General features: G+C 47.4%; 1 protein-coding gene across 1 annotated transcript in view; it reads right to left on the reverse strand.

The window, feature by feature from the left end:
• AGO2 (argonaute RISC catalytic component 2) overlaps nucleotides 1-10206 on the reverse strand; it is a 98378-nt gene extending 88172 nt beyond the window's left edge. The window contains exon 1 of the mRNA XM_075581771.1: nucleotides 9757-10206. Within this exon, the coding sequence (XP_075437886.1) occupies nucleotides 9757-9778 (22 nt within the window). The 5' untranslated portion in view covers nucleotides 9779-10206. The remainder of the gene's footprint in view (nucleotides 1-9756) is intronic.
• Between the last annotated feature and the right edge of the window lie 9181 nt (nucleotides 10207-19387).

Raw genomic sequence — 19387 nt, forward strand, 5'->3', positions numbered from 1 at the left:
AACCCAAGTGTCAAGCATGGTGGTGGCAACATCATGTTATGGGGATGCTTCTCTTCAGCAGGGACTAGGAAGCTTGTCAGGATAGAAGGGAGAATGGATGGTACAAAGTACAGGTGAATCCTTAAACCTGTTTGAGTCAGCCAAGACTCTGAAACTGGGGAGGAAATTTATATTTCAACAGGACAATGACCCAAAACACAAAGCAAAGGTTGAAGAGAATTAATGTTCTTGGGTGGCCAAGTGAAAGTTCAGACTTGAATCCAATCGACCATTCATGACAAGACTTTAAGATTGCAGTCCATCAACAATACCCAACAAACTTATCAGAACTGGATCCATTTTCAAGTGAAGAATGGGTAAAAATGTCACCATCCACCTGTGCAAAGCTAGTAGAGACCGATCCAAAAACACAAAGCAGTAATTGATGCAAAGGGTGCTTCTACCAAGTTACTGACTGAAGGGCTGAATATTTATGCAACCAGTAAATTTAATTTTGTACATTTCCCTTACGGACATTTAACCTCCTCCTCATACAGTGTTCAGTTTAACCAGTACAGCTTTATAGCTTAGAATAAAAATTGTTTGAGAAACTGTGCATACATTACTTGTAAGACAACAAAATGTAACATTATTGTTAAGGGGCGAATACTTCTGCAAAACAATGTATATAATACCTTTAGTTTAATCCTACTGAAAAGCTTTAGGGCCTCATTCTACATATGCCGAAGCAGAAATAAGGATTGTCAACCACAAATGGACCGAACTAGTGTGTCGGCATATATAAAATTGACCCCCTCAAATGACTTTCCAAAAGTAAGAGTAAACACTGGGATTATTACTGGTTTTGTTTCAGCAAAGTCACTGTCATTATTACTTGGTCAGAACTTCTCCCATACAAACCCTCAAGTGATAGACACAGAGATTGAAAATAGTGAGTAAGGGCTGGGACCCGCTGCGCCCGGCGGTGCGGGCAGCCGCGTGAGCGCTACTCACCATGTGATGGTGCCCTCCCGAGCCGGTCCCAGTCCCTCCTCCCTGCAGGGCTCGCTACACGCTGTGACGCGTCAGCCGCCAGGGGATACAGGAGAATTGTAATCCCAAGCGGCGACGCGTCACGTGGTGTGGCTGTGAGCCAATGAGGAGGGGAGGCTTCGGGAGCGGGGAGGAGAGGGAAAGCAGCTGCAGCACCAAGGGAGCCCCCGTGCTCCCTCCCACAGACTCTCTCCTTATAGTCTGCAGTGTAAGCAGATGCACGGGGGGGGAACCCCTGGCAATGAGGAGGAGGGGAGGCTGCGGGGAGCGGGACACATGTATTTACTACTGCCTGTCCTCACACATTTACATGCAGGGCCTGGGGGACGGGGCCCTGCTTCAGGGCAAACTGAGGGGGGCGGTGGACGGGACTTTACAGCACCCGATTAAACTGTGGAGATATGTCAATGTTATATTTCACTCCAGCACACGGACTCACGCCATGGCCGCGCCCCCCTCATCATGGCCCCGCCCACCCGACCCGTTTGGTCATGCCCCCCCGCTCCGAAAAAAGTTTCCTGCAGACCGGCAAGCAAGACAGCCGTGCGGACGCGTGCAACGGGGCCTTAGCCTAAGAGCCAATAATCAAGAACTAGGTCTTCAATATCTGGAGTCTTCTATATAGAAAATTTTGTTTCTGACCTCATTCCCATCCCAATATGAATATTATTTCTTACTAAAGCATCGACTGTGTACGCAGCGATATCATTTTGCAGGAACAATTAGTTCCTGCTCTATAGAGCTTACAATCTAATGTTGGTGCCTGAAGCACAGAGATTGAATGACTTGCCGAAGGCTACAGTGCAAACACTGGGATTCGAACTAGACAGTGACAATTACTACTGAGCTACTCTGTCAGCCCTATATACACACACAGTGATATATATCATATTGCTTTTCTTACAGGGCAATAAAAACAACTTATATTGTGCTTTGTTTTTTTTAATTACTCCTACTATAAATTCCCTACTAAAGTGATGCAAAAGGAACGCTCTAAAATCAGGCGGCTAGATGAAAACATGACTGGGAAAGCCAAGGACAGCCTGTGCATGCCTGTCATGTAAGCCCTCGTATGCAGCCGGCAACAACTCTTCAATCCTAACCAATATGTTGCTTCATAAATAAACCTGAAGCCATTTAGAAGCCACTGCCAAGGGAAATAAAGCCCATATATGGCAACATAACACACTTCATGTTTCTTACTACACCTAACCATATTGATTTCATAATATCAAGTTCTGTAAAAACCTGGAAAACTGCCCGAGTTGTCCCAATCTCCAAAACTGGGGACAAAAACACTGTCTCAAACTACAGATCAAACTCTCTTCTCCAAAGTCATGGGAAAATGTGTTCATTCCCAATTAAGCAATTACTATACCAAAAGAAATTTCCCTAGCCAACTCAAATTTGGCTCTTGCCACAAACACTCAACAGTACCTACCCTCCTAAAAGTTTGTAATGAGATCCAGTGTGGAATGGAACAACTCACTGGTGCAATATTCCTAGATTTTGCAAAGGCTTTTGATACTGTTGATCATGCCATCTTGCTAAACAAAGTTCAGTTCTCTGGAATAGGGAAGTATGCTTTAAACTGGTTTCATCCCTACCGTATTAGGTAGATCCCAACATGTGTCTCTCGGGCATCAACTCCAACCCCTTGGATATCACCTGCAGTGTCCCGCAAGGCTCTGTTCTCAGTGTTTATCAATGAGCTTCCTACAGCTTGTAGAGGAGCTTCAATACACGTGTATACAGCTGACACAATCCTATATGCACACAGCCCTAGCCTCTCTGACCTTGAACACGTTCTCCAATCTGACTTTGAGACTTAAAAATTGGATTTCCCAAAACAAACTGTTTTAAACACTGACAAGACTATAACAATGGTATTTGGGACCAAGATTAAATTTCTAAAGCTTCCAGTGACGGAGCTTCAGATCAGAAACAGTTCTAGTAGCATCCTAGCCCGTTACTAGTTTTAAGTATCTGGGCATATGGTTTGACTCCCATTTAACCTTTAGGTTGCACATTGATACCCTGACATCCAAAACATATGCCAAACTAGGTGTACTTTATAGGAACAAATCCTCCCCAAGTCCGCTGGTCAGAAAGCACATCGCACAGCAGATGCTAATGTCAATTCTAGACTATTTATTTATTTTTATTTATAAAATGTTTTACCAGTAAGTAATTCATTGAGCGTTACCTCTCGTTTAAGTATGTCCTGGGCATAGAGTTAAGATGACAAATAATTCATGGATACAAATACATAGTTACATAAGTGAACAGGGTATACATTATATACAAGACATTGCATGCACAGGTAAAGATAATATATGTTATAGGCGTATGTAACAGTTACAGACCAGATTCAAATGTGAGACAACTTTAGTTTTGAAATAATTTAGACTGGTGGCGGCTGTGAGAGTCTCCAGTAGATTGTTCCAGTTTTGGGATGAACGTTAAGAGAAAGATGGGGACATAGTATATGGTACAGCACCCAAACTCACCTTACCAAACTAGACAACCTCTACAAATTCTATATGCCGCTTTGTCCTCCAATGTAACTACAACACACATCACTACAAAACACTCAAAGAACTAGATTGGTCATCACTTGAGTCTTGGCACAAAGTTAATCTCTCCGGTCTTGCTGTCAAATACTTTCTGGGCAAGCTACCCGCCTATCTGTACAAGCTCCTCACCCCTACCACACGCAGCACTTATCTGAGATCTGACTCCAAACGATTGTTCATGGTCCCAAGGTTCAACAAAGTATCCGGCCGCTCCTCCTCTTACCGAGCAGCTCACACCTGGAACAATCTACCAGAGACTAGCAAAGCCATCACCAGTCTAAGTTCTTTCAAAACTAAAGCTGTCCCACATTTTAATCTGCTCTGTATCTGTTTCATACGCATAAAAGATAAAATATGTTATAAACTGTTCATGCAATGTCTTTATACATAATGTATAGATAGCCCTGTTCACTTAATGTAACCATGTATTTGTCATCATAACTCTGTGCCCGAGACATACTTGAAAACGAGAGTTAAGTCAATGTATTACTTCCCGGTAAAAAAATGTATAAATAAATATTGGACCAAGAGATAAGTATAGTAGTTATGGGCCCAGGAATTTTCAAAGTTCAGTCCTTCATTGGCCAAAAAGGAACAAGCAGTAATGACATATTTGAAGGATTACATACGGGGGACTTTGCCTGCCCCCTCTCATGAATGGTCCCGATTGCAAGAGGGAGGAAACATTTGAATGACATGTTATGGGAAGGGGAAGAAAAAAAGGCTTCAACTGCCCAGGTAAAACAAAACATAAATTACACAAATATTCAATAATACAGACTAAACAGTCACATGATAAAAATGTAATACAAAGAAAGCCTTCAGTGATACAAAACATCCTCTATAATTGTTAACGGTTGTTTCAGAACAAGCTTTGTCATTTTAAAGCATGAAATCCTAATTAGGAAAAGCTCAAGCACAAATATATAATATACAGTGCCCAAGAAGTCTAGTAAGAAGCCTGTACCCAAAGATTACCCAGTACCAGCAGCAAGAAACGTCGCTCATTCCCTAGGGCAGGTTTAGATCAATAAATTAGACACTTTTTACAAGATGCCAACCAGAGCCACGGCTAACCCATTCTCTGACACACATGGGCCTGCAACAATGGAATGACATGCCCTTCTGGCAACAAAGGGTTAAGAGGCACATATTTAATCTTAGCACACCAAAGATATTATACAAAGCGCCAGAGGAATGCAGCACATGTACCAACACAACTACTGCACAAACCTAGTACTGGGGGTCATTAAAACCAACACTATTAAAGCATGTTCAGGGGCAGCAAATGTCTCATTTTCTACCTCTTTCATTGGCTAAGTGTGGAAGTGATGAAAGCATGGGATATGACCGAGTAAAAATTGTATTTGCACATACTGACAGTCACCTGCAGTAAGAAACACTTCTATAATATTTTATAATAAGTTCTCAAAATACAAGTCCAAGAAAATGATATACTTGCCCTGCAGTCCTGTTCGTAGATTCACTATTGCAGCATTTAGTACAGTGCTATACTGCAGGGGTGCGCAAACTTTTCTGTTTGCACCGCCCCCCCCCCCCCCCAATCCTCTTTTCCAGCTCGCTGGCATCGGCAGCGTCATGCGACGTCACATTGTCATGGCGATGCGTCGCTGAAGAGCCAGCTCAGAGCAGATAAAAGGGAGTTAGAGGCCTCACGCCTCCCTGGCATTTAAGTTAAATGTTGAGGGGAAGAGCATGGGGCCTCTATAAAAGCCGCACCCCCAGTTTGTGCACCCCTGCTGCAGAGAACCGTGACAAGAACCCAGCCGGACTAGAGTTCTCCCCAGTTGCTTGCCTGCCTCTCTCGGGGGACGCCGAGAGACGCCACAGAGCCCAACGTGGGACCGTACAGGAGAGAGGCAAGCAAGAAGCAGGGGAGACGTCAGGTCCGGCAGCAACAAGAGGCCTCGGGGGGGGGGGGGGGGGGGTCGGAAAGGGGTGGATGGCGCTCTGGGGCCAAGTGCATGGATCGCTGGGGCTGCAGGAGTACACATGTCTGTGCCGCCACCATGAGCGCAGCCTTAGGCCGCGCTTATAGCACCAGCGACGCTGTCACTGGAAAAATTCAATTGAAATGACTTCCAGTGTTTGCGACCAAGCACTCGCGTCGCGCTTACTATAAGGGCACGCGACGGAGTCAATGCATGTTTTGACGCAACGTCACGTCGCTGGCACTATAAGCGCGGCCTTAGTGTATGTACAATATAGGTATGTGTTTGTGGGGTGTAATATTCATGCATGTGTTGCGGCTGAGTATTTTGGAGAAATACATTTTGTATAAAATGGCTCTTCATCCTTGAGGTTGCAGACCCCTGGACTAGGCAAACACGACTGCAACCAGGAAACGGTTCACTTGTACCACGAAACGTTGTGCTCGCATGGCTATTTAATGGTGCAATAGGACCTCACTGGGTACATGTGTGCTTTCATCTTAAATTTAGTGTTTCATTAAGATAATCAGCAAATACTAATGTACTTCGATTGCAAGCTCTTCGGGGCACCAACTGCTTTTCTGGTTTACTTTTATGCTCTTAGCGCTTACATCTCATTTTGTTACATCTATTACTGTGAAGTTTTATGCACATGAATGGCACTATACAAACAGAACTTTACATTAAACATACAGACACACGTATGTATAATTTTATTTATATAGCGCCAAGACTATATATGCAGTGCTTTACAAGATTACAATACAGTCAAATTACAAATAGGAGTAAGGACAGCTACATAAGGCAGAGGGGGGGGGGGGGGGGGGTCAAAAAAGCTTAAACTTTAAATGTATTGTATACACACACACACACAGCCAGGTCCCGAGGTCTGCCCTTACCTCCGCTGCAGTGGGAGCATTAGGCAGGTTGCCAGCAAGTGCAGGGAGCGCTCCGGTACTTAGGAGGCTTCGCGGTGGCTCGACCGTTCAGGACACCACCATTTTGAGGTTCGCACATGCGCGGTAAGCAACGACGCCTTCAGAGAGCTCGCACATGAGCAGAGGGCTAGAGCACGGAACTACAAGTCCCATGAGTGTTAGGACCGACCACCTGATGCCAGGGAGCCAATAGGGCACTAGGATCCTTGCAGGAAGTAAAAAGGGGGTTGCGCAGGGGAGCACACGTTAGGCTGCGAACCCGCTGCAGCCGGCGGGGTGCACGGCCGCGAACCACCAGAACCTTGCCCGAATGGTCCCTGCCCCCGCTGCCTCCTTCCAGCAGGGCTGACTACGTACTGTGACGCATCAGTCGGCCGATGCTGCAAGAAGCAAGTGATTTTCAGCGTTGACGCGTCACGAGGTACGCGAGTCAACCAATGGGGAGGAGGGGAGGAGCAAGATGGGGGGCGCCTTGGGCGGGGAGCAGGGAAAGAGCTGCGGGTTATTAAAGTGTGCGAGTGTGTGTATGTGTGAGTGTGTATGTGTGAGTATGTGTGAGTGTGTGTATGTGTGAGTGAGTGTGTATGGGGGTGGACGGCACCACGATCAGAGCCATCCCCCCTCCCTCCCACTCTCGGCTCCCTACAGACCGCATATCGCGGTCTGTGTCTGTCAGCGCCCCGTCTGTCTGCAGTGCGGGCGCGCTGACTGAGGGAGCGGGGCCTTAGCCTTAGTCAACTCCAGGAAGGGGGTAGGAACTGCATGTGTAGAGAGGCAAGTAGCCAGAGAACCCGCTTAGGCCCTGAGTCACATACAGCTTGTAGTTGCTGTAGGGACAAGCCCTAGAATAGGGAACCTGCCCCTTAGTATTTATAGTAAGGGACACAGCGGACGCTGTATTTTCCTAGCAGAGGTTTGGGATCAGGCCTCTTCAGAGACAGAGATATATCCGGGTGGGATCGCCCCGGAAGGACGTCGCGGAAGGTATCGCGGGTCTGCGAATCCTTTGTGAAGTTGTCTGCTGGCCTGAGCGCAGGAACGCTCGGCAGGTAACCACACACAAGTGCACCAACTATAACATTCTCTTCATAGTGGCCGCTCGGTCACCACACACGGGTTTGGGTGTGGGATATTGGACACGGTGTGGTTAACACGTGGAGGGTTGCGTCCTGCGAGACGCTTTGGGTAGTTGTGTCTCTGGTGGGAAGGAGTATGTGATGTTTATACATATGAGCTCACTGTGTATTGCTAGTAAAGATACTTGTTATTTTACATCTAGAGTGTATATCATCGTATTGGTGTCCTGTGAAGGGCAACTCCCACTCCGTTGGGATCCCTCCTAGGTGGAGGCGTTGCCTCAGTAGAGTTAATATATCGCCCCAGGCTCTCTGTGGCAGAGGCTCAGGCCCTGCGAACCAACAGGTCACAACAGCATTAGTAGTCTGTATTCAAGGGGAAACAGGGCTACACACATTACAGTTATGCATGAATCATTAAGTATATGTAGCCCCGGTGCCCTCCGGCTCCCAGAGACTCCCCTCCTTTGGATCAGCGACGGACCGCCGGCTGTTTCCAAAGGTGGGGGCTGGAGCAGGGAGCGATCCGAGCCGTAGGAGGGTCGGCGGCGCACCCGGCTAGCGGGGGCCGCCATTGAGGATGCGCGCGCATGCGCCGTGATTGCACATGCGCGGTTGAAGCTAGGTAGTTGCAGCGGCCATTAGAGAGTTGCGCATGCGCAGGAGAATCGCGCACGCGGCCCCAATGTAGGAATAGCCTCCTAGGGACTACAATTCCCAGGAGGCTAGGGGTGGATGGCACCAGGTGCCTCAGCATGGCCAATAGGGCTGGAGGGTTACCCTGTCAGGGATATGGATACATTTTGCGGGGTTGAGGAGTCAGTCAGCGCCAGGAGCAGCTAGGGGAAGGAGGTAGGGTGCAGGAGTCAGTGACTCCCTGCACTAGGCCAGCAGCCCCCGAGGCCCGAGATAGCCCTGAGCCACCCAGTAGTGTGAGTTGTGTCAGGGACAGGCCCCAGGTTAGGGACCCTGCCCCTTACTATTCAGAGCCAGTTAGGGACCCAGCGCGTCCATCCAGAGGTTTGGGCTCAGACCTTCGCTGTTGCTGCAGCAGCCATCCGGGTGGGATCGCCCCGGACGGTAGTTCCTGTATTCACCCACCATCGGATCGTTTGCGAAGCTCCGTGGCAGGCCCGGGCACTGGAGTGCTCGGCAGGTAACCCTCACCAAGTGCACCAACGATATTATAGTAGATTCACACGAGACCAGTGACTGCGCAGTCACATCTATCTCACTTGAAGGGTGGGAGACATATCGTGTGGGGTTACTGGACACGGGGTGGGATCACCTGTTGAAGGGGGTAGCGTCCTGCGAGACGCAGTAGTTCGTGTCTCCTTTAGGGAGAGACACCTGTTGATTGTTATGCATGAGTACGGTTGCACTAGTAAAGGCATTGGTTGTTTTACATACTGTGTGCTGAGTGATATATATTGTCCTGCGAGGAACCACTCCCCCTCTGGTGGGAGCCATCGCAGGTGGAGGCGCTGCACCGAGTACGAGGTTACTCATATTAAACTTGCCCCAGGTTCCCCGTGGCGGAAGCTCAGGCCTCCTGTGAGCCTAACAGGTAAAGCACCACACCTGGTAACATATAGGTCCCCCCTCACATACACTCTATATGCGATTGGGTGGGGGAATACCCGTTACATATAAATCAAGAATATTAACGTTGGCCTATTTGCTTGTGTCTATTACTTTGCATACTGCCATTTCCATTTATTTTTGTCTTTTGTTTTTTTTTTTTTAACTGGTCGAAAAGACTACTAACACCGGCCTTTTAACACAGACAATTGTCAATAAAGCTTGTTTAAATATTTAAAAAAAACACAACAACCCCCGGCTCTCCTCAGGCCTTCACACTCTTAAACCTGCCCTCCCCTATGAGTCCCCCTCGCGGGGCTTGGCGCGCCGTGACCGTTTGAGCAGCGCGCGACGGTTGGTGTAGGTAGCGGCGGCTCGAGGACTGCCCACGTGAAGGCAGGGTGGGAGGGAATGGAGCGCGAGCGCCGGGGGCTCAAGGACTGCCCACGTGACGGTCCGGAGGTCCCAGCGCGAGGAAACCCCTTTTTCAACAGACGCGGCGAGGGCAGCCACGCGCTGTTTTTAAGTTCTACCGCCGTGTCTCGCGCCGCGCGGAGATATCCCCTCCCCCCCCCCCCCAACCAGTGTCTGAGCCACTTACCCGGCCCGGCTCCTGCGTACATCTTGTTCACCGCCGGGAGGGGAGGGGGGAGGAGCAAAACTTCCAACGATATTAAAAATAATTAAAAAATAAATAAATTCCAACTTCTTTCTGCACAGTGTGAGGCGCAGCAGCAGCAGCACCTGTGGGAAATTCAGGACTCCATATTCCTTAAGGCACTGGAGCCACCGACCCCCTCCGGATTTATAAAATAAAAATAACAAGTCACTACAAAATGCGGTGGTAGGCGAGCGTGCTGGTTCTTATTCCCGCGCGCCGCCGTCCTCTAGCTTTCCCCCTTTTTATGACTTTTTTTTCTTTTTGCGAGACATGAACTGGAGAGAGCGGCCGGCTGCGGGGGGAGGAGGTGGTGAAGGGGGAATGTGAGGAGGAAGGGGGGGGAACCAGGTTATTCGGCGGCGGCGGCGGCGCCGCTTGTGAGGAGGAGAGGGAAGGCGACGGAGGGCGGTGCCTGATGACGTCACTGGGAGGGAGGGGGGTGGATGTAGCGAAGGCGCAGGACACACTGCCGGCTGTTCGAGTCCCCCTCGCCTACGTCATGGAGGATGGGCGGGGCATAAATAGTGGATGGGCGGGGCGTAACAGGCGGTTTCGGTTACTTTTGTCATGGCCGGTTGGCTTTGCGGAAGCGGCTTCGCAGCCATCTTTGTTGTGGGCGAAAGTGCCGACATCCTAGACAAAATGTGTACATTTTCCCTTCAAAGTTTTTAAATTAGGGTAACGTGGTCTTTGAGGAAAACTCTTCGCTCTGGTTTATCAACCAATTCGTGTTACTATTTCATATCAGGCAAAGTTTGCAGACCTGATGGAGACGTGAATGTGCTCACAAGTGGTATTTTTTTATTTGCTATATTCGAAATAACATTAATAAAAAAAGTTAAAAACATTTGAATTTGCTGTGTAAAGAAATGGCAAACATGTTGGTGTAACTGATTCCTCCCCCCTCCAGTCGCAGATAGGGGCCATTACAGGGTGTATGCAGGGTTGCCACCTTCGACTGACGGCCAACCCTGAGATTTTTTTTTAAAATGACACTGTTGCCATGACAACGGGCGTCATGCAATGTCACGCGGCGTCAAGTTGCCATGACAACGTGGCACCGCATCCCGTCATGACATGTGGCATCTCATTGTCATGGCAACGGGAATCACGTAATGCTGTTACGTCACGTGACGTTCCCGTTGGCATGGCAACGCAGCGCCATTTTACGCCGCGCAGCTTTATTGACAGTAGTTGTAGGGGGAGATGCCGAAGACATTGCTGTTGCAGGTACGGTTGCTGCGTTAATGGTATATGGAATTGTATATTAGCTTATGTCATTTCTATTATTTATAACCAACGCTGATGACACTCTCACAAAACTTCAAGTTTGTGGAAAGCATCTTGAATCACTAGTGGCGGTAGCAGCAGCAGCAATACATTGCCACAAGTTGCATACACACACACACATAGTGTGTGTGTGTGTGTGTGTGTGTGTGTGTGTGTGTGTGTGTGTGTGTGTGTGTGTGTGTGTGTGTGTGTGTGTGTGTGTGTGTGTGTGTGTGTGTGTGTGTGTGTGTGTGTGTGTGTGTGTGTGTGTGTGTGTGTGTGTGTGTGTGTGTGTGTGTGTGTGTGTGTGTGTGTGTGTGTGTGTGTAAAAAATATATATATATACACACACACAAAATATAAATATATATATATATATATATATACACACACACACACACACACACACACACACACACACACACACACACACACACACACACACACACACACACACACACACACACACACACACACACACACACACACACACACACACACACACACACACACACACACACACACACACACACACACACACACACACACACACGTACGTTATGGTGGGTAAAAAAAAAGTGACTAAAACCCTCCACAGTAAAGCATAAAGCAACTGTAAATATTCCTGTATATTCATTTGCATGTCTTAGACAGGTCTGCAACCCTGTCTTTCACCATTATCACCCAGCAAACAGCACTTCCACTGCAGCAAGGGATTTTGGGAAATGACATGCAAATGAGCACCTACTCTTATCTCATTTGAGCAAATGTCAGTAAGCCAACCTCACACTGATGAGACCCATCAAGGTTGAAACATGTCTGTGAGTGGGTTAACTGACTTTGCATCTCCCAAGTCCTTGCTTAAAAGCTGTGTTTAAAGCAGCATGCATTGACTAAGGGTTACTCATGTAATGTGAGCATGAGATAAAAAGTGGCACTGTGTGCTCATTTGCATGTCATTTCCCAGAATCCCTTGCTGCAGTGGAAGTGCTGTTTGCTGGGTGATAATGGTGAAAGACAGGGTTGCAGACCTGTCTAAGACATGCAAATGAATATACAGGAATATTTACAGTTGCTTTATGCTTTACTGTGGAGGGTTTTAGTCACTTTTTTTACCCACCATAACCTTAATAGTCGTGGTGATTACCTACTCTTATCTCATTTGAGCAAATGTCAGTAAGCCAACCTCACACTGATGAGACCCATCAAGGTTGAAACATGTCTGTGAGTGGGTTAACTGACTTTGCATCTCCCAAGTCCTTGCTTTAAAGCTGTGTTTAAAGCAGCATGCATTGACTAAGCGTTGCTCATGTAATGTGAACTTGAGATAAAAAGTGGCACTGTGTGCCTTTGCATGTCATTTCCCAGAATCCCTTGCTGTAGTGGAAGTGCTGTTTGTTGGGTGATAATGGTGAAAGACAGGGTTGCAGACCTGTCTAAGACATGCAAATGAATATACAGGAAGATTTACAGTTGCTATATATATATATATATATATATATATACACGCACACATATATATATATATATATATATATATATATATTACACACAATATAAATATATATAAATATATATTTATATACATCCCAGTGCACCATATAGTAATAAATAAACAGACTTGAAGCAGGGGAACAGGCACTTGAAGCAGGGGCCCGAGCAGCAGGAGGAGGAGGAGGAGCCAGAGAGGACGGAGTGACAGTGTGATTCAGTGAGCACTGAGCAGCGTGGCATCGCAATGCAGGGCAGGACAGGAACCGGTGAGTGACCTGTAGCTGGCTGTAGTGGAGACAAAGAAAGTCAAGGAGGACTTGACTTCCGAATTGGGGGTACTTGGGAACGCTCGTGTGTGTGTGTGCGCACGCAGCACCCTCCACCACAGCCGTCCAATCCTCTGCCGCCCGGCTCCTGTCATTGACAGCTCACCACTGCTCACTGCCGGCAAGACCACCCGCCCACCCGGAGATTTCAGGGACAAACCGGTAGCCCGGAGAAAGGGATGCCAAACCCGAAGTCTCCGGGTGAAACCCGGAGAGGTGGCAACCCCGGCTGTATGTGGTGCATACCTGCTGGTAACGTGGGCTGAGTTGTCCGTGATGAATTTGGGACACAGGAACAGGCTTCTGGGGTTCATAGATTGTAGAGATGGGGAGAGGAGCTCCCCTTAGTGTGCTCCATAGACATAAAGTGGGGTGAATAAGGACAAAATGAATTAAGGGGACTGAGATGAATAAGTCTTGATGGCGGAATGAGCCGCGGTATATTATGAGGAGGATACCCAGTCATATAAAGTGAATCCACAAAGTGTCCCCCCTGTGTGATGATAATAAACACAACCTCTTCGTGTCTGGACCCAGTACTATGAAGATGATATCATCTGTACCAATCCTAATGTGTATACACGGTGTATAACACGTATCCGCAACTCGCCTGCACCGGCGTCTCACCGCACACGGCCATCACCTTGCGGGCTAAGCACTGCATGCTCCACTAGACAGTGAAAGAATCCGTCAGGCACCATCCACCACAGGCTGTCGAAATGTAGCAGCCTAAAGGAACAGTCCCCAAGCGTGCTCCAATGTATCAATGGAGAATATAGCAAAGAGAAATTGGGCACTGCAAATCGATGAGGCTGATATGGGTTGATAAAATTAATTTATTGGGGCATAGTGAGCCAAAGATTAAAACAGCACAGGAGTCCCCTGACGCGTTTCTCGCCTCACAGGGCGCTTTCTCAAAGGGTGACTTAGTTTGGAAACAGGATGCCTTATATAGTGAATGACCCCAGACAGGTGTTTCTAATGGGTGATTGCTGTAATGATATAACAGCCAATCACAGTTGGAACTGAGACCACACCTGTGTGGAAGTGAATTGCACCATAAAAAGCAACAAAATATATATAAGTAAAAGAATATAATACTTCAAATGAAACATAAAACATACATGAATATGGATAATTAAATCATCCCTATACCACCTATAATGAACCCTATGTGTACTCATATGAGTAATTGTGTGCAAAAAAAATAAACATTGATAATTATATTTACAATCAAGTGTATAAAATGCTAAATGTGAAATATGTACTATTATAAATGAAATAAATACCTTAATACCAAACTAATGTGTGAACTTAAAATATATCGATGTGAAATGTGAAGAAAAATATTGCAAAGAAATGTGAACATTCTATATATGTAATGGTGCAACATATAAAAATAATAATAAAATATATATACATATGTTCTTGTAAAGGAACCATATATGTATATACATCGTATGTGGAAGTTGCGTGCTAAACATAACACGAAACCTCAACATATCGCATGTAATGATGATCCATGAGAAAAGCATATTATTTGATGTATTAAAGACCTTATATGTGTAACTAAATGCCAAATGTACTCTGATATAATAACCCATATTCGAATAATGATGCTATATAAGCATGAAATAAATATTGACAATATATAACATATTGACGAAATAATATTGACTTATATAAAAGTACTTAAAAATAATAAGATATAACAAGGATCACAAATGTAAATTGACCGATGGAAAAGGTGATCATATTCAAAGAAAAAGAAAATGTATATAACATAAGAATATTTACTCAAACCATATAAACCATGTAAGTATTTAAAACCAGAAAAAACACATAATAATGCATATAATAATAATAAGTCTATAAATACCATGGTATTGACAGATGTTGATACAATTTTATAAGATGAAAATTTGTTAAATGTTGTATCTGAACGAGTGACCTATGACGATAGCCAATTCTATAATGGACCACACACCAATATCTATTGATTGGCGTATATGATGAATACTGAACAAATATAGAAGAAATTGACGGGAGATATATTTTATGTTTGTAAAAAATGGGCCCCCCCTGCCTGATGTAATCAAAATCACAAAATCACATGACGTCAGCGCATGGGAGCAGGTTCAGCCAATAAGGGCGAACCAGGTTTGTGACGCATCCGCCACGCATCTACAATCTCCTGCAGCCAAGTTCGCAAATCGCTTGGGCTGCAGGCGTGCGTGCAGGCAGTATACTAGTATTGGATCACGATCTGTTTATTTTATTGTTTGCTGGCATCTGGTAATATTTTTTTTCTGGTGCATGTTGCAGGGTACATGCAACCACACACGCGGGTTCTCTTGATAAGGCTTATTTGTTGAGCCTTAAAAACATACAGCACACAAAAACAAAATAGCTTCTCTTCAGCAGACAAAAACAAAATAGCTTCTCTTCAGCATAGAAAACAAGGCAGCTTCTCTTCAGCATACAGGACACAGACAGTTATCACACATGTACTTTGAAAAACAGACCTTATAGCCGTAATCTCTTCAGTATTTCAGTTCTGTCTCCTGACCAGCTAGCTTGCATGTGTGTACAGCCTGGGGGTTTTAAAACACCTTGATTATGCAGCTGGGGTCAGACTAATTAAGCAGCCCTTGTCAACTGAAACTTAACCTCGTCACTGCTGCACTGCAAGCCTAAACATAGGTTTGCCAGGTATATGGCTGGTGACGTTCATTCACCCTGTCACAGTGCACAAAGGCAATCCATTTGAGGGGGCATTCATCCACCGCTTTGCTACCTCCCTCCCCTTCCACCCACTTCCCCCCCTTCCCCTCTCTTTTTTCCTTCCCCCATTTGCTTTCCCCAGTGTCATCCACTCTTACCTAACTGTTTTATGTATAATTTATTTTCGTTTTAAATGTTGCCAAGGGATCCCCATAACCAAACTCAAGGGGGGTACTGATGACCCAAATAATAAACTTCAGCCCCCCAAAACTCATCCTCCTCCCACGCCCCTCAATTCTGCCATCTCTGTCTGACCTTCATCCCTCCCTTTAGTTGGGGGAGGGGAGGGGGGGCGCTTCGTTGATCTCTTCCTGGTCCTGCTGGAGCTCATTGGGGATAGGGGATCATGAGGCAGGGGCCTGCTCCGGCTCCTCCGGGTGCTGGAAGGCCCTGCTACCAGTGGGTGTGCAGCTCATTGGTCTGAAAAGGGAACCACCTCCTCCCGTGCCAGAACACTCTCTCTCGCCATTGTGTCTTTCTCACCTTCCCCCCAGTGTCTCTCTCTCACCTTCCCCTAGTGTCTCCCTCACCTTCCTCCAGTGTCTCTCTTACCTTCTCTCAGTGTCTTTCTCTCTCACCTACCCTCAGTGTCTTTCTCTCTCACCTTCCCCCCAGTGTGTCTATCTCTTACCCCCCCCTCGTGTCTCTTTCTCACCTTCCCCCCCGTGTCTCTCTCTCACTTTTCCCCCAGTGTCTCTATTACCTTCTCTCAGTGTCTTTCTCTCTCACCTACCCTCCGTGTCTTTCTCTCTCACCTTCCCCCCAGTGTCTCTATCTCTTACCTCCCCCCTCGTGTCTCTTTCTCACCTTCCCCCCCAGTGTCTCTCTCACCTTCCCCTAGTGTCTCCCTCACCTTCCTCCAGTGTCTCTCTTACCTTCTCTCAGTGTCTTTCTCTCTCACCTACCCTCAGTGTCTTTCTCTCTCACCTTCCCCCCAGTGTCTCTATCTCTTACCTCCCCCCTCATGTCTCTTTCTCACCTTTCCCCCAGTGTCTCTTTCTCACTTTTCCCCCCAGTGTCTCTCTCACCTTCCCCCAGTGTCTCTCTCTCACCTTCCCCCAGTGTTTTCTCTCTCACCTTTCCCCCCAGTGTCTTTCTCTCTCACTTTTCCCCCCAGTGTCTCTCTCACCTTCCCCCAGTGTCTCTCTCTCACCTTCCCCCAGTGTTTTCTCTCTCACCTTCCCCCAGTGTCTCTCTCTCACCTTCCCCCAGTGTCTCTCTCACCTACCCCCAGTGTCTCTCTCTCACCTTCCCCCAGTGTTTTCTCTCTCACCTTCCCCCAGTGTCTCTCTCTCACCTTCCCCCAGTGTCTCTCTCTCACCTTCCCCCAGTGTCTCTCTCACCTTCCCCCAGTGTCTCTCTCTCACCTTCCCCCAGTGTTTTCTCTCTCACCTTCCCCCAGTGTCTCTCTCTCACCTTCCCCCAGTGTCTCTCTCTCACCTTCCCACAGTGTCTCTCTCTCACCTTCCCACAGTGTCTCTCTCACCTTCCCCCAGTGTCTCTCTCTCACCTTCTCCCAGTGTCTCTCTCTCACCTTCCCCCAGTGTTTTCTCTCTCCCCTTCCCCCAGTGTCTCTCTCTCACCTTCCCCCATTGTCTCTCTCTCACCTTCCCCCAGTGTCTCTCTCACCTTCCCCCAGTGTCCCTCTCTCACATTCCCCCAGTATCTTTCCCTCATCTCCCCCCAGTGTCTCTCTCACCTCCCTCCAGTGTCTTTCTCTCTCACCTTCCCCCAGTGTCTCTCACCTTCCCCCAGTGTCTTTCTCTCTCACCTTCCCCCAGTGTCTTTCTCTCTCACCTTCCCCCCAGTGTCTTTCTCACCTCCCCAATGTCTTTCTCACCTCCCCCCAGTGTCTTTCTCTCTTACCTTCCCCCCAGGGTCTTTCTCTCTCACCTTCCCCCATTGTCTCTCTCACCTTCCCCCAGTGTCTCTCTCACCTCCCCCCAGTGTCTCTCTCTCACCTTCCCCCAGTATCTTTCTCTCATCTCCCCCCAGTGTCTCTCACCTTCCCCCAGTGTCTCTCACCTTCCCCCAGTGTTTTTCTCTCTCACCTTCCCCCAATGTCTTTCTCTCACCTTCCCCCCAGTGTCTTTCTCACCTCCCCCAGTGTCTTTCTCACCTCCTCCAGTGTCTTTCTCTCTTACCTTCCCCCAGTGTCTCTCTCTCACCTTCCCCCAGTATCTTTCTCTCATCTCCCCCCAGTGTCTCTCTCACCTCCCTCCAGTGTCTTTCTCTCACCTTCCCCCAGTGTCTCTCACCTTCCCCCAGTGTCTTTCTCTCTCACCTTCCCCCAGTGTCTTTCTCTCTCACCTTCGCCCCAGTGTCTTTCTCACCTCCCCCAGTGTCTTTCTCACCTCCCCCCAGTGTCTTTCTCTCGTACCTTCCCCCCAGGGTCTTTCTCTCTCACCTTCCCCCAGTGTCTCTCTCTCTCACCTCCCCAAGTGTCTTTCTCTTTCACCTTCCCCCAGTGTCTTTCTCTCTCACCTACCCTCAGTGTCTTTCTCTCTCACCTTCCCCCCAGTGTCTCTCTCTCTCACCTTCCCCAAGTGTCTCTCTCTCACCTTCCCCAAGTGTCTCTTTCTCACCTCCCCCCAGTGTCTTTCTCACCTCCCCCCAGTGTCTTTCTCTCTTACCTTCCCTCAGGGTCTTTCTCTCTCACTTTCCCCCAGTGTCTCTCTCTCTCTCACCTCCCCCAGTGTCTTTCTCTCTCATCTTCCCCCAGTGTCTTTCTCTCTCACCTACCCTCAGTGTCTTTCTCTCTCACCTTCCCCCAGTGTCTTTCTCATCTCTCCCCAGTGTCTTTCTCACCTCCCCCCAGTGTCTTTCTCACCCCCCGTGTCATTCTCACCTCCCCCCAGTGTCTTTCTCACCTCCCCTCAGTGTCTTTCTCGCTCACCTTCCCCCAGTGTCTCTCTCTCTTACCTCCCTCCAGTGTTTTTCTCTCTCACCTTTCCCCAGTGTCTTTCTCTCTCACCTTCCCTCAGTGTCTTTCTCTCTCACTGTCACGATGACACCAACTTTTATCAACACATTTATATTTCTGGGTACTTGATTGAACAGAACAAGTTGCAAAATAAATTGTGATTTATTTCCTTAATAGACAAACACACGACATCTGCAGAATACACTTAAAACAACACTCACTGGGATAAGAGAACGAAATAAATTGTCCTTGGAACGAAATAAATTGTCCTTTGATTGCCAGTGCAAGAAATGCAGCCTTGGTTTTAAAAGTCCTGTGGTTATGTGGTTATTAACCCCTTCACTAATGGAGTGGTTGCTGCTGTACTTGAACAAAGTCTTGCATCTTTACATCATGGATTAAAATTCAGGAATCACACTGGGAATAATTGGGAAGCCACAGTTATAGACTGCCCAAAGCTATCTTTAACATGTGGATCCAATCCCCTCATGGGAACAAAAAAAAACCACGAATAGCCAAGTGACCCACAGTTCATAAGACCGGTCAAAAGGGCTGTCCGGTGGGCAGGGCGCATGGGTCAGGTTGACGCCCATGCCACTTAGCATACCTGGACTACACCCAGTTCTTGGGGCCACTGGGTCTGGTCTCTGTCTCCAAGGTGTCACTAGCCTGACATCTGCTGTGCATCAGTATTCCAGTATTGTATACATTATGGGCCTCTGGGTCTTGTCATAATTGACACTCTTTTAGACAGGGGGACTCTAAATCTGTGGGA

The sequence above is a fragment of the Ascaphus truei genome, chromosome 2 (assembly GCF_040206685.1).
Source record: "Ascaphus truei isolate aAscTru1 chromosome 2, aAscTru1.hap1, whole genome shotgun sequence".
Lineage (NCBI taxonomy): Eukaryota > Metazoa > Chordata > Amphibia > Anura > Ascaphidae > Ascaphus > Ascaphus truei.